This window comes from Centruroides sculpturatus, unplaced genomic scaffold, assembly GCF_000671375.1.
Source record: "Centruroides sculpturatus isolate CEXI.00-Female unplaced genomic scaffold, Cexi_2.0 scaffold363, whole genome shotgun sequence".
Lineage (NCBI taxonomy): Eukaryota > Metazoa > Arthropoda > Arachnida > Scorpiones > Buthidae > Centruroides > Centruroides sculpturatus.
Genome location: NW_019384701.1, coordinates 91,137 through 105,947, shown reverse-complemented (window position 1 = coordinate 105,947; position 14,811 = coordinate 91,137). Strand labels below are relative to the sequence as shown.

Here is a 14,811-nt window from a genome sequence, read left to right as displayed (position 1 = left end):
TTTTTTTTTTTTTTTTTTTTTTTTTTTTTTTTTTTTTTTTTTTTTTTTTTTTTTTTTTTTTTTTTTTTTTTTTTTTTTTTTTTTTTTTTTTTTTTTTTTTTTTTTTTTTTTTTTTTTTTTTTTTTTTTTTTTTTTTTTTTTTTTTTTTTTTTTTTTTTTTTTTTTTTTTTTTTTTTTTTTTTTTTTTTTTTTTTTTTTTTTTTTTTTTTTTTTTTTTTTTTTTTTTTTTTTTTTTTTTTTTTTTTTTTTTTTTTTTTTTTTTTTTTTTTTTTTTTTTTTTTTTTTTTTTTTTTTTTTTTTTTTTTTTTTTTTTTTTTTTTTTTTTTTTTTTTTTTTTTTTTTTTTTTTTTTTTTTTTTTTTTTTTTTTTTTTTTTTTTTTTTTTTTTTTTTTTTTTTTTTTTTTTTTTTTTTTTTTTTTTTTTTTTTTTTTTTTTTTTTTTTTTTTTTTTTTTTTTTTTTTTTTTTTTTTTTTTTTTTTTTTTNCTTTTCCCATACGATTACATGTAAAACCAAATAATTCGTTCCAACGCGAAAAACATACTCAAATTAAAGCCAAGTAATACATTAAAAAAATAACTGTAGTAAGAAAAACAAATGAAAAATGCGAACTAATGCAACGTCGTATGGTGAGTTTTTGTTTGTATCGTAGAGCAAAAATATGTTCGAATTTCATGTCGTATCCTGAAAATTTCATATGCTGGGGCGTTCGTAACCTGAGGTACCACTGTATACTATTTTGAAATAAATAAAAATTTTTAATTTACTATGTATTCTACCCTTCTGATTGATAACCTTACACCACCTGATGGGTAGTTTCATAATTCCATCTGTGTAGAATTGGGTGTGTTTCTGATTGAAGAAATTATCGATGTGACTTTTTATACCTTCTAAAGATTGAAATTCTATGCCATTTAAATTATTCTGCAATGAATGAAAAAGATGATAGTCTGTGGGAGAAATATCTGGAGAATCCCAGTTAAAGTCTAGAAGTTTTTGGTGCACATTTAACGATATGTGCAGTCTTGCATTATTATGATGGAATACCACTCCCCGTCAATTTGCAAGTTCCAGACAGTTTTGATGCACTGCAGCCTTTAGTTCATCCAGTTGGAAATTATTTATTGGAATTAATTGTTTGGTTGTTGGGTAAAAGTTCATAATAAAGAATCCTTTTCCAGTTCCACCAAGCTGAAACTGTTACTTTTCTGGGATGCAAACCAGCTTTAGATTGCAGCACTGGAGGATCACCTGGCTTACTCCAAGATCTTTTGTGTTGAATATTGTTGTAAACGATCCATTTTTCATCGACTGTTATTAATCACTTTAAAAAGGAATTGTCTTCATTGCATTTTAAAAGTGAATCACATACAGAAACACGCTCAATAAGGTTTTGTTCATCTAATTCAGCGATTCCCAACCTGTGGTACGCGTACCCCTAGGGGTACGCGATAGGTTGTTTAGGGGTACAGAAAAAAGTTTGTTATTATGGCAGAAAAAATAATATTATGTATCACAAACTAATAGTATTAAAAAATTATTAGATAAAAAATGTTCCTTGCAACAATCACAATATGTAAAATTACAATATGTAAAATTAACAATACGGTTACTCACTAAATTTCTTAAATGAGGGGTACAATCTAGAGATATGACATGTCACGNAATTTTTACGGGACAATGTGTGCATTTACGTGCATTTGATAATATTTTATTTGTGATTAAATGAAATAAAATTAGAATTGTATTAATATATCTAATTTTCTTTATTTTGATCTTTAAACTTACATCTTGTTCTATATGCAAAATCATCTTATGTTCAAGTAAATACAGTACATTGAATATATAACACATTTTTTGAACATATTTTTTTATGATTAATATATTAATGTATTCATCATAGAGATTAATTAAATAAATGTTAGCATAAAAATTTGTTATTTAAACAAAATTTTTTTATCAGAAAATAAATAGTATAAGTTAACATACAGATTGAATTACTTGTATTTCAAGTTATTAATGTTTTGGCTAAAAGATATCTTTGTAAATTGTTTTTGTTTTATCATATATTTTAAAAGTTTAGTTACAATAAATGTAAATGCTTAAATAAAAGCTTTATAAAATTAAAATTAAATAAAGCTATATTGCCCTCACTTAATGACATTGACTAGCTGACTTATTAACTCATTAATATGAAATGTTTCAGTCGAAACAAACTTCTTTTAGAAAAATGAAACAGTGCATAATATAATCAATATTTCTGTTTTTCTCATAATATAATTAATATTTCTGTTCATATGAACAGAAATCTGTTGATCAGAAATCATATGAACATAAATATTGATTATATTATGAGAAAAACTGAAATTCAAAAAGTCAAATATTTTAGGTCCTATGAGATATCAAAGGTCAACCTCCAATGTCTCATATTGTGTTATAATGTTAATTGGATGATTACGTGCCACCTACCTATTTTTTAATTTGTTCTAGATTATTTTAATAATGACATTTTCGTTTTGTATTACTACCATTAATTATTTTTTATTAGATTTTAATATAAATAATTTTAATTATTTAATTTTTTTAAACGATATTATTTATATGAAGTGTTTCTGAAATAGTGGGACAAACTTCAGTAGATGATTCTTTACAGGAAAATAAAGAAAAAAACATATAAACATGTGTCTAGAAATGAGGAGTTTTTGAGAAATCAAATGCTTTATGATAGTGTCAGGTGGATGATGGATTTTATTATATAACTCTCTTATTAATGTTTTTATTTAATTTTTGACTAAAGTGACAGCAGCTCACTTTGTCAACATGCACATCCTGAACTAAGTCAAACCTATAATATATGTACAGGTGAATAGGCAGACTGGGTAAGGTGGGTTGGCCTCCATGTTTCCCCACTCTGAATCTTTTGGATTTTTATCTGCTATATGATATGCTAGGAAGATGTTATAGCTGCTTTAGTAAGAATTGAAAGACATGTGACAGTGGTAACCAATAGTAGGAATGAGAGGTCACATCATGCCCAATCCATCAATCTAGTATGGTATTGCATAGTTCATATTTTTTTTAGTAAATTGTAACTTTTAGATGAATCAATATTGTATTGAATTGAATCAACTATTGATATATTTTCACTATAAATTCAGATGTTATTATCTGTTCCTTATTTAAACATTGAATAATAAATACAAATAGATACAGTTTAAGCTTATTTATTGTTAACTTTATGTAAGAGTGGAAGAAATGGCTTACAGTAATTTCAAAAAACATTCTTTACAAAAATTTTCTCAGATCTCCTAATTCTGTTTGAAATTCTTCTTTGTTCTCAAATTCTATTATGACATTTATGACCTACATAGTCTAAACAATCAAACACCTTATTTGGAAGAATGTCACATTCATCTTTTACCAAAATAAGTTTAGTGTATGCTGCTCCCATTGACAATGCAGAAATACTTATGTAATGCATTGTTTATATCTGCACCACCATATACAGGAGGCCTGGAAACTCCAAAGAGCACAGAAGCCTATGCTCTAGTAGATTCACACATACATAGACACATGGAAGGTATTTTCGACATTTGTTATGTAAGATTAAGTAATAAAATCTGTCTTGCACCTGACATGGTCATAAGAGGTTTGATTTCTTGAAAAGCTCATTTCCAAACATATGTTTATATGCTTTTTTCTTTATTTTCCCATGAGGAATCATTCCCAAAGTTTGTCCCACTGTTTTAATACCTTGTAAATACAAAACTAATATTGTTTAAAACTCATTATAAATTATAACACTGGTAAGATTATCACAAAGTTATGTGAAATGTTGAGATTGGACTGCCAAAGTTGGTCAGAGACGGAGCACCTAGTAACTAGTAACTATATATATATATATATATACAGCATTATTACTAAGTGCTTTTCCCTTAGTATATACATACTTTATTAACTAAATATTTGATACATCTTAATATTTTTTTATATTCTAATTTTTATGGAGTGGTAATCTAAATTTTATCTCAAAATTTTATAGGGAGAAGATCCTTCATCTTTTGATGGAAATAATGCATCATGTTTTGATTACATAAAAAGTTTGTCTGATGATTTTGTTTATCAACCTACATCAAATGAAATGAACTCTAAGTCTCAATGTAAAGTACATAAAGATTATACTGTAACTCCACTTACTTTAAATCTTTATGATGATTCTGATTTTTGCAAATTCCCTGAAATGGATAAAAAATTCTCAATAAATGAACAGAAAACTTATCATCAGTATCAAAACATTTTAGGCACTTACTCTGATATGAATAGAGATCAACATAAATGCTGTTCTACAAATGAAAAAAATCCAATAATTAATTCACTAGATTTCATTGAAAATATGAAATGTACCAATTGCCAAAAATATGCTGAAATATTACATAGTATGTGTTCTGAATGTAAAAAGAAAATTTCTGTGATTCTGTGCAAAGATTGTTATAATTCTCAACAGTTTAATGAAGAAGGTATGCTATTAATTTTTTTGTTTTATGGTTATCTTATTCAATCTTAAAATAAAGTTCCAAGCCAAAAATAACTATATTAATTGGAATAAGATGCATTTTCACTGATTACAAGTAAAATAATATATTGAGTAAGTTATACAAGTATCTAAATGAGAAAAGTTATTAATTACATAGATTTATTAATCTTCTAAGTATGAAATATTAATTTGTAACCTAATCAAATCGTAACAATAATTAATTTAACTAGATTATCTATCACCTTATAAAATAATTTTCATGTTTAGAAAGATTAATAAATTTAAATAATGACTTTTCTTATTTATATATTTTTATAATTAAATTATTTAACATACTGTATTATTTTTTATATGCAAGTAGTGTCCAACTTATAAAGATATTCTCTTTCAGAACTCCTGTCGTAAGTCATATTGGTCATAAATTGAGCATAAAAAATAATGGTGATAATGGGATGTGATTCCCAAGATCATAAATAAGTGTAGTACATATTGTATATCTACTATGTTTCAATTAGTTAATATGTGTACTGTACATACAGTACAATACTATATAATACAATAATTCAACACAATGCAGTACAATGACAGTATTTATGTATACTGTGAATTACACTGATGTTTAATATTTTAATTAATTACAGTATTTTATTAAAACAATTCATGAACACATGCAGGTAGTCAACCATATTCAAAAGAATCAAAAATCAAACAGTATTGTAATTTTCATATGGAATTGATTTTATTTTTATGTTAATTTTAATTAATTTAATTTATTAGGGCTGTTCATAAATTACATCCACGTTTGTCTTGAAATTTTTACCTCCCTCTTCCCCTTTGTCCAGTTTGTCCGAGTTTCCTTAATCCCCTCCCCTCTTTGGACATCCAACAAAACTCAACCCCTTCTCAAAATCTTTACACTTTATGAATAATAAAATGGATAAACTGTATAAAATCTAATGAAATAAAACAGATATCCATTGAAGTTCAACTCTTCCCGTTCCCCTTATCCAACTTGTAACCCCCTTCCTCCTTTCCAATGTTGATGTAATTTATGGACAGCCCTTTATTAATGCATTTTAACCTTATAAAATTAAAATTAGAATGTTAATCCAGAGAAACTGTGTGTGTTTGTGTGCATATATATAATTCAGTTATTAGCCAATCAATAAAAACAATTTTGAATATTCTGAAAAATTGCAAACTAATTTTAATTGAATAAAATAACATAATAAAATTTTTTAAGATTCATTATTTTAGTGATTTTTTAATTGTATCCAACACTAAAATACTGGTATATTCATAAGATTTTTTGAAATATAAATTGATTTTTTTATGGATCTTACAAAATGAGTTTTATTTACTGTACATGCAAAAACATAGTTAAATTATTGAAATGTTTTTATTATTAATGTCTTGTAGCAAAAATCTAATAAGCAAAACATTATTGTAGATCAAAGAATAGCAGATTATATTCAGTTACATAGTAAAACATCAAGGTAAAAGGATTTAACTATTCAACTATAGTTTATTTATATTATTTTAATGTATTTAAATAATTTTTCTTTTGCAGTGAAGAAAATGTGAAACAACAAAGTTCACAAAAAGACAATTATTATATACAAATGGTAATGTTTTCTTTTTCCATGCTAATTTAAACTTTTAAAATGTCATTTCAAATCAAATTCATATAATCAAGACTAATACAGGTAGGCCTCCTACAATGCGGTAGATACATTCCTTGAAAATACCGCGTTGTGGGAAATCGCGTTATAGGAGACACCAACTTAATACAAAAACTGGGATTTGGTTCTAAAAAGAGAAAAACTTGACGTTTGAATGGCGTTTTTTGAATTTTTCAAACCAGCCATTGCTAGCCACGAATTTAAACCTTATTTCATCAGCCGACGGTGGTCCCATTTGTTTTAATAATCAAATATTTTTAAGGCTTTGTGTTTAACTGCACTTTTATTTAAAGGCAATCGTTTATTGTTCATATCTTCTACCCATAATATCAGCGCTTGTTCCTTTTTTTTTTTTTTTTTTTTTTTTTTTTTTTTTTTTTTTTTTTTTTTTTTTTTTTTTTTTTTTTTTTTTTTTTTTTTTTTTTTTTTTTTTTTTTTTTTTTTTTTTTTTTTTTTTTTTTTTTTTTTTTTTTTTTTTTTTTTTTTTTTTTTTTTTTTTTTTTTTTTTTTTTTTTTTTTTTTTTTTTTTTTTTTTTTTTTTTTTTTTTTTTTTTTTTTTTTTTTTTTTTTTTTTTTTTTTTTTTTTTTTTTTTTTTTTTTTTTTTTTTTTTTTTTTTTTTTTTTTTTTTTTTTTTTTTTTTTTTTTTTTTTTTTTTTTTTTTTTTTTTTTTTTTTTTTTTTTTTTTTTTTTTTTTTTTTTTTTTTTTTTTTTTTTTTTTTTTTTTTTTTTTTTTTTTTTTTTTTTTTTTTTTTTTTTTTTTTTTTTTTTTTTTTTTTTTTTTTTTTTTTTTTTTTTTTTTTTTTTTTTTTTTTTTTTTTTTTTTTTTTTTTTTTTTTTTTTTTTTTTTTTTTTTTTTTTTTTTTTTTTTTTTTTTTTTTTTTTTTTTTTTTTTTTTTTTTTTTTTTTTTTTTTTTTTTTTTTTTTTTTTTTTTTTTTTTTTTTTTTTTTTTTTTTTTTTTTTTTTTTTTTTTTTTTTTTTTTTTTTTTTTTTTTTTTTTTTTTTTTTTTTTTTTTTTTTTTTTTTTTTTTTTTTTTTTTTTTTTTTTTTTTTTTTTTTTTTTTTTTTTTTTTTTTTTTTTTTTTTTTTTTTTTTTTTTTTTTTTTTTTTTTTTTTTTNGCAGCGATTCCCAACCTGTGGTACGCGTACCCCTAGGGGTACGCGATAGGTTGTTTAGGGGTACAGAAAAAAGTTTGTTATTATGGCAGAAAAAATAATATTATGTATCACAAACTAATAGTATTAAAAAATTATTAGATAAAAAATGTTCCTTGCAACAATCACAATATGTAAAATTACAATATGTAAAATTAACAATACGGTTACTCACTAAATTTCTTAAATGAGGGGTACAATCTAGAGATATGACATGTCACGGGGTACGCTAATGAAAAAAGGTTGGGAACCACTGATCTAATTGATGGGGAACCCAAACATCATAATGGGGAGTGTATCCAAGGCTAGTCAAATGTTTGACAACAGATGTTTGGGATATTTTTAAGATGTTTGCTATCTCTCATGTTGTTTTATGCTAATCATTTTGAATTAAAGCAGTTATGGCCATTGAAGGCCATCCTGACCGAGGTGCATTTTATGCCAAATAAGTTTTAAATGTTTGAATGATCACTTCAATTTTGATGAGAAAATAAAAATATTTTGTTTTTTCTCTTCTGGAGTTTTGAGCATTAAAATTGCTATTTTAATGTATCCATCAAAAGTTTGATGAAATTATGATCTCAATGAAATGGGTGTTCCAATGATGAGAGACAAAGCCTAACATATTGAGATTAGAATACTCTAAAATATTTCTGGAAATTTAATTTAATCCGAGCTTAGATCTTACACAGTAGCAGACATGTAGATTAGATACATTGGCTAAACAACCATCAAAACTAAAAGAAATTTGATATACCATAGAAATACAAATTTATTTAATCAGAACTTTATCTATTTCAATTATACATCATTTTATTTCATTGCACTGTTTAGTTATTATCAGAACAACATAAATCTCTGTATCTTGCATTAACTCTTTGTCTTTTGTTTGATTGAGGATTTCCCTCTAACATGCTTTTACTTATATTTTATTCTTTTATACTAAACACTAAATAATTGTTAATTTCATAATCAATATATTAGATATTTATTGGATTTATGAGAATTAGCATTTTGTTGTTTTTTTTTTAACTTAATATAAAAAATTTTACATTCATTTTATATATAATTTGATTTTAAAATTTTATGTTTTTACTTTTCATGTTTTTAGTAAAGAATAAAATATTAATTATTTTTTATTTTTAATATAATTATAGTTACAAGCAGAGAAACCTGATGTATATTCTCAACCAATCACAAAAGAAATTGTAAATATTCCTTTTCTCAAGCCAAACTCTACAAATTGGAGTGAAACAAATTCGTTGGAGCAACTCACCAGTACAGTGGAAAATAATACTGCTAAAATTGTTAGAAAAACATGTGTCATTTCAACAAAAACGCCTTTAGAAAAACAAAAAATATTGTTTATGAAAGAGGATCATGATCCAGTAAAAGACCTTAAATCAATTTATTCTAATTCAATTAGATATGATAGTAAAATTAAATCTAGAGACATGGAAAAATATAATAAATTACATCCATGGAAATAACTGTGATTTTAATTTCTGACTAATTGAAGACTAAATTTTTATAAAATTTAAAAATATATTTTTTATTTTTTAATTTTGCATGGATTTCAATTTTGTAATTAGTTTTATTTATAAGCCTTTACAGTTCAGTAATAGTTTGTACTAAAATTCATTTTATTTTTTCCAGAATACTCTTATGATTTATTGTATGTTACATGAAAGAATTAAATAATTTGAAAATGAGTTCTTATAAGAATGATTCTTTTGAATAATGTTCTTGAATTTTAATTCTAAAACTTTAATTTTTCAAGGACTAAAATTGTCAGTTGTCCATTTATGCTGTTTTATAGTATAAAATTAAAATTATATTTTTAACAGCAAGTGAATTTTAACAAAATATAAACTTCATGTCTGTAAATTAACTATTGTATGCGATTAATTTTCTCTTTGACAAATACATTTAAGTCCACTCCAAAAACATATTTATGTTTACGAAACATGACTATAGGTATGTTTTGGTGTTGTTAATCAAATATTGATTGCGTGATCGCTTTCGGCTTATATTGTTTTGCGAAGAACGCTTTATCCATTAGAAAACGACATTGTCGACAATCTATTAGATTCTTTGAAGGAGATGCTAAATGACTAGCCTTTTCAGTCAAAGATTTTAAAACCGGAAGAGAAGGAGAAATGAAAACGAAGAAGAATCTGATTGTTTATTTTGATACATTAATTTTATACCCAAAAACAAAAGCTTCCGACGCGAGGAAATTCATCCGAATGAGAATCGAATTCCGACTCTCATGTAGAAGCCCGGAATACTTCAATATAATTATCCGTATTATTCGATAAAAGACCAACGAAAACATTCGCTTTAAATTCGCAATCCTAAGATAAAAACTGAATGAAAATTCATTTGTAAATTTTCCGTCCTTTCCTTTTGTTCATAGAGGAGTTTATTTCTATTCGCTTTTACTCCGAAGAGAAGAGAGGAGATAGATCGCAAGGCGACGGAAGAGCTGGCCTTATAGAAGACGGCCGGAAGATACACAAAGGGAGATAGAATGCCTTCCGACAGGATAAAAGTCTTCTCGGAAGCTGGCCCCTATTTAGGTGTCATCTGCAAGGAGAAAACCCGGAAAAATCCAAGCTGCCAGCCTGTCCAATCGAGGCGCAAACCCACAACCGAACTCCCAGTGTTTTGGGTCTGGTCACCGCCGTTACGAATGGAGACAGAGTCCACTCGGCCGTTGGTGGGCAAATTTTCCGTCAAGCTTTAATGCTTTATAGGTTAAAAAAAAATTATAGAACGATTTATTTACGAATTTAATATAATAATAAATTTCAATTATTGTTCATTTAAATAATTTATTCCGTTTATTACAAAAAATAATAATAATTTTTCGTGGTAATAAACGTTAATTAACGTGAATTTTATATATGAATGATTTATCCATCAAATATGAAATTACATTATGAAAGCGCCTCTATTGGCCATTCGTAAAATTAGTTTTGTTTTGAATTTTAAAAAATCGAAATGTCAGCTGATCAGCGTCAAGGTAAATCTTCATTTTAACTTATCGATTTTAAAGGAGTTGCACGTTATAACAACTAAATATGATGTATTACATTTGATTTCTTGGGTTATTAAATATGAAATATTTATAAATTTAGAACCTGAAGAATTATCTAAGTATGACGTCGATTCGGAAGGCCCGTTATGTTCTGCCGATCGGATCAAGATTCCGCCCGACATGTCAGAGATTATGAAACAGTTCACCAAAGCAGCCATTCGAACGCAACCTCCCGATCTTCTTTTTTGGTCTAAAGCATATTTTCAGGCTTTATCAGAGGGTAATCTGCCGCCAGTCAAAGAAAGATTTGAAATTAAAATTCCTCTTGCTTATGGTTTGAGTAGAGAGATATTACAAACGCTGCATAAGCAGTTAGGCCATAAAAAGAAAGTCAAAATTGATTCTTTGAAAAAAAAGTGGATGGATTTCTGTTTACAGAAAGAACACTTAATGCTTGTCTTGAAAAAATCGGGTTACGTGGATCAACAAGAAGTTAATTGGTTAGAATTTTTAGCTGTGGCTTGCATGTCGATTAACAATACCATGATCGATACTATGATCATGATATGCGAAATCCTCACGGATGATCCTAGAGGTGGTCCTGCTAGAATACCTTTCGTTATATTCGAACACTTATACCGTTTTCTAGCCAATATTAATGGAAGAATTCCTTTAGAACAAGTGGAAATTGCTATGAATTATCTTGCTAAGGAATCTAGTAGACAACAAGAACTGATCAAACCTAGAAACTTTCTGTTTCCGGACTGTCCGCCTATCAATGAACTACCCATTGATAAAAGTGAATCTGAATTGTATTGGAAAGAAGAAGAATTAAAAACTTTACATAAACAATTAGGGCATAAAATAGGGGAGGAAGAAGAATTAGGGATCCTCATGGGAATGGAGGAAGAATATCTTCCGTCAATGGAAGAAATCGTGCCTCCTCAAGATTTTGCATTACTGTTTAAGAGGAGATTCCATAGATGGAGAAAACTTAATTAATAGATCTTTTAATACTATACAATAAAAAATAGTTTNAGAGTTATAATCACAGATAAAACAATTTAACACAACAGACCAGATATCACTCCCATTGACTAATGCAGTAAAATCACTTATATAATAGACATTTATGTTCCAAACACTAATAACATAAAAAATGCTCACACTGAAAAAATCAACAAATGCACTCTGCTCACTCAAGAAGTAAAACAGATGTTGAGGATGGATAAGGTATTTATTGTACCTGTTGTCCTCTCCCCTACTAGTGTTATACCACATAGGCTACACAAAAGTCTAGAAACATTAAACCTTAATAAAAACATGTACAGTAATACCCCGAACTTACGTGATAGGTGGGACCGAGTGATAATCGCGTAAGTCAAATTTGCGTAAGTCGGGATATAATTTCGCAATTTGTGTAAAATCCAAGTCGGATGTATGTAAGCTAATAAATGTTCTGGTTAATTAATTAATCTTGTCTCGTTTTTTGATTCATTCACGATTACAAGAAATCACCACATAGAGTCTCTCAAATCTCCGTAGATATAACAAACACAGAAATAAATAACAAAATAAATTGTAGCTATGCTTCGATTCCGCGCGAATAGTTGGGGGAAGTGAGTAATCAAGAGTTGCATGGCGCTCAAACAAAAGATGAATCGACGAGATTTGAAAATCGTGTAACTCTGGGTTCGCATAAGTCGAGGTATTACTGTACATGGCACTACAGAAAGCTGTAATATTGAACACATGTCACATTGTTAGAAAGTTTCTAGATTTTGACACATATACCAATAACACAGAAGCTTAAGGTTTGGGTAACTATGCCTTGACTTTAGTCCAGCATAGCACTTGGCACCAGTGTCAGCTGAGCATGACATTTGTAACATAGTAATAGTAATAGTCATATTTATGAAAACTGTACATAAATAATATAGCATTAATTAAATTTAATGTTTTTACTAGTTTAACATATGTGCTATTTATAACATATTCTATTGATAAAAGTTAACTAACCTACATCAGATTTCCCAAATGTTTCTACATATTCATTTCTATTTCACAATTATGAAATATTAGCATATATATTTTGTTATAATAGTATTGATAACATAATTATTATTAAAGTTGTAATATAAAAACTATTTCCATGTCTTTAAAACAAACTGTGGACTACACAGTATAATATAACAAAGTATTAAATGGGCAATAAAGAAACAGCAATTGTTCCTATAGATATGTAAATCATTATTGTATGAAAAAGTGAGATTACTTTTATTGAATAGAACATTTATTAATATTAAACATATACTATTAGAGAGCAAAATAATTAGAAATACAAGTAATACTTTATGATGATGTAACATTAGAATGTAATTAAATATACCACATTTACTCACATATAAGATGAGGTTTTCATTCATTTTTCACTGCTTCAAAAACCTAGGTCATCTTATACACACAAGTGAAGAATTCTTTGCATTTTTGCAATAATTTTTGTCAACCCTGTCTTTGCATTTTTTACTGGATGCGCACTCTCTGGTGTTTAAAAACAACTATTTTATCTGGATCATTTGAATCGTTCTTGTGTATTGTCAGGAGTAAAGATGAATAGCAATAGGAAAAGCAGTTCTGTTCCCTGAACACTGGGAGTCTGGTCATGGGTTCATGCTTTGCCAGGACAGACTGGCCATGTGGAGTTTTCCAGGTTTTCTCTATATCTGTAATGCCTGAATAGGAGCCAGTTACCCTTAAAAAGACCTCCTGGAAGGCATCCCTAAGGCAGATCACCCAAGTGTTGCTTTGCCATAACTTAGCAAAACAAACAAACAAATGAAATTCCAAAATCACACAGAGGTCCAATATAAGTTTTAATCCATTCCCACATGAAAACAGGGCCGTGTTCAGTAACGCAGAATTCTTGCTCAGTCTAGTTATGCTGCAATGTTGAACTGGTTTCTAACTACTGCTTGACTCCTCCCACCGATAGAATTCTTGGTAGTTCGGTCAGGGCCATCTTACTAAGTCCAATTGTGCTGCGTTAAACCCGTTTCTAATTACTGCTTGACTCCTCCCACCGCTAGAATTCTTGCTAGTTCAGTCAGCTTCTTTTATCTACGCTAACTTCTACTAGCGACGTTATTGCTTTTGTCTCGTATGATTTACAAGATGGCTGCTCGTGTTGGTCAAAACATATTTTATTATAACAATCATAAAATTGTTATAATAATGAGTGAACAAGAGGCTAACAGTTTTAATGGTAAGATATTAACTTTTCTTTCTTTTTTTATAACTTCCACAATAATTTATTTCAAACACTTAATGGATGTAATTACTGTTAATTTAAGTAAATTAATACTCTGTTAATAAGAACGACTTTCACAGATTCTAGTTTATTTTTATTATAAAATAGTTAATTTGAAGACAACTAGTACTTTTTATAATTAATTAAGTCTCACTATTCACTTTATTCTAGATTATTATGTACAGTACTAGAATAAAAACTTTTTTTCATTATAGATATGTGTTCTTCAGATGCAAATTTTCTTTCTGCATACATGCAGAATTGTATAGATAATAATAAAGAAAATAAAGAAATAGGTTCAAATCATGAAAATCTTAGTTCCAACCAACTTTCTGATAATATAGGATTAAGTGAAAGAAATGAAATAATTCCTAAAGATGAGGCAAACTCGAAAGGTATAATATAGTTTTCATTATTTAGTATAATGTTATTATTATTCTATAATTACTGTTCAATAAATTTTCAGAAAAATTTGTATGGACACATGCCTGTATATTACTACTAATTGAAACGTATAGAGAAAAAATGTTAGATTTCCAGAAACCAACCAAAAAAAAAATAGAAGTTTGGAAAGATATATCTAATATTTTTTTAAAAAAAGGTTTAAATGTGTCATGGGCAAACATCCAAAAAAAGTGGAGTAACCTAGGTGTAACCTATAAAAAAATTATGGATAACAATAATTCAACAGGAAGAGGTCGAATATCTTGGCCATACTTTCACCTTTTAAATGATATATTGGGAAATACAGGAACAATAGTACCGGTTTCGGAGCTTGTAAATTCTTCTGATAATAGAAAACAAAACAATGAAAATGAAACAGAAGAACAAAACAAGACAATTTCTGAAATTAGGTGAGCAATTTATATCATTTATAATTAAGATTTTATTTATAATGTTTATTATAACATCCTTTGTTGTTTACAGTTTATCAAACAATAAAACAGAAGAAAAAATAAAGAAAAAAAGAAAGATACCAGAATGGGCTCAAGAAATCTTGAGCAATCAAAGGAAAAAGGCAAAAGCTGATGCGGAGCATCAGGATCGCATGGCAAAACTTTTGCAAGAAAATATTAACGAAAACAGAAAAAGA

At 26.8% G+C, this 14,811-nt stretch overlaps 2 protein-coding genes across 2 annotated transcripts; both read left to right on the top strand.

The window, feature by feature from the left end:
- Positions 1-3,990: 3,990 nt before the first annotated feature.
- Positions 3,991-9,042, top strand: LOC111627562. The gene is made up of 4 exons (XM_023371161.1): positions 3,991-4,515; positions 5,983-6,028; positions 6,103-6,157; positions 8,526-9,042. Exons 1-4 carry the CDS (start codon positions 4,140-4,142, stop codon positions 8,856-8,858), a joined length of 810 nt encoding a protein of 269 aa, XP_023226929.1. The 5' UTR covers positions 3,991-4,139; the 3' UTR covers positions 8,859-9,042.
- A 1,222-nt stretch (positions 9,043-10,264) lies between these two features.
- On the top strand, positions 10,265-14,805 carry LOC111627539 (the record flags this gene model as incomplete). Its single annotated transcript, XM_023371137.1, has 7 exons — positions 10,265-10,396; positions 10,512-11,408; positions 11,538-11,644; positions 13,583-13,673; positions 13,934-14,113; positions 14,185-14,572; positions 14,646-14,805. Coding segments are annotated over exons 1-7 (1,845 nt in total), but the record flags the coding sequence as incomplete, so codon positions are not given.
- Positions 14,806-14,811: the final 6 nt, after the last annotated feature.

Excerpts from the sequence above, each read along its gene's own strand:
- LOC111627562 (XM_023371161.1), top strand. The coding sequence starts at position 4,140 with ATGAACTCTAAGTCTCAATGTAAAGTACATAAAGATTATACTGTAACT. Across the intron at positions 4,516-5,982 it reads TCAACAGTTTAATGAAGAAG|ATCAAAGAATAGCAGATTAT; the intron begins GTATGCTATTAA and ends ACATTATTGTAG. Across the intron at positions 6,158-8,525 it reads ACAATTATTATATACAAATG|TTACAAGCAGAGAAACCTGA; the intron begins GTAATGTTTTCT and ends ATATAATTATAG.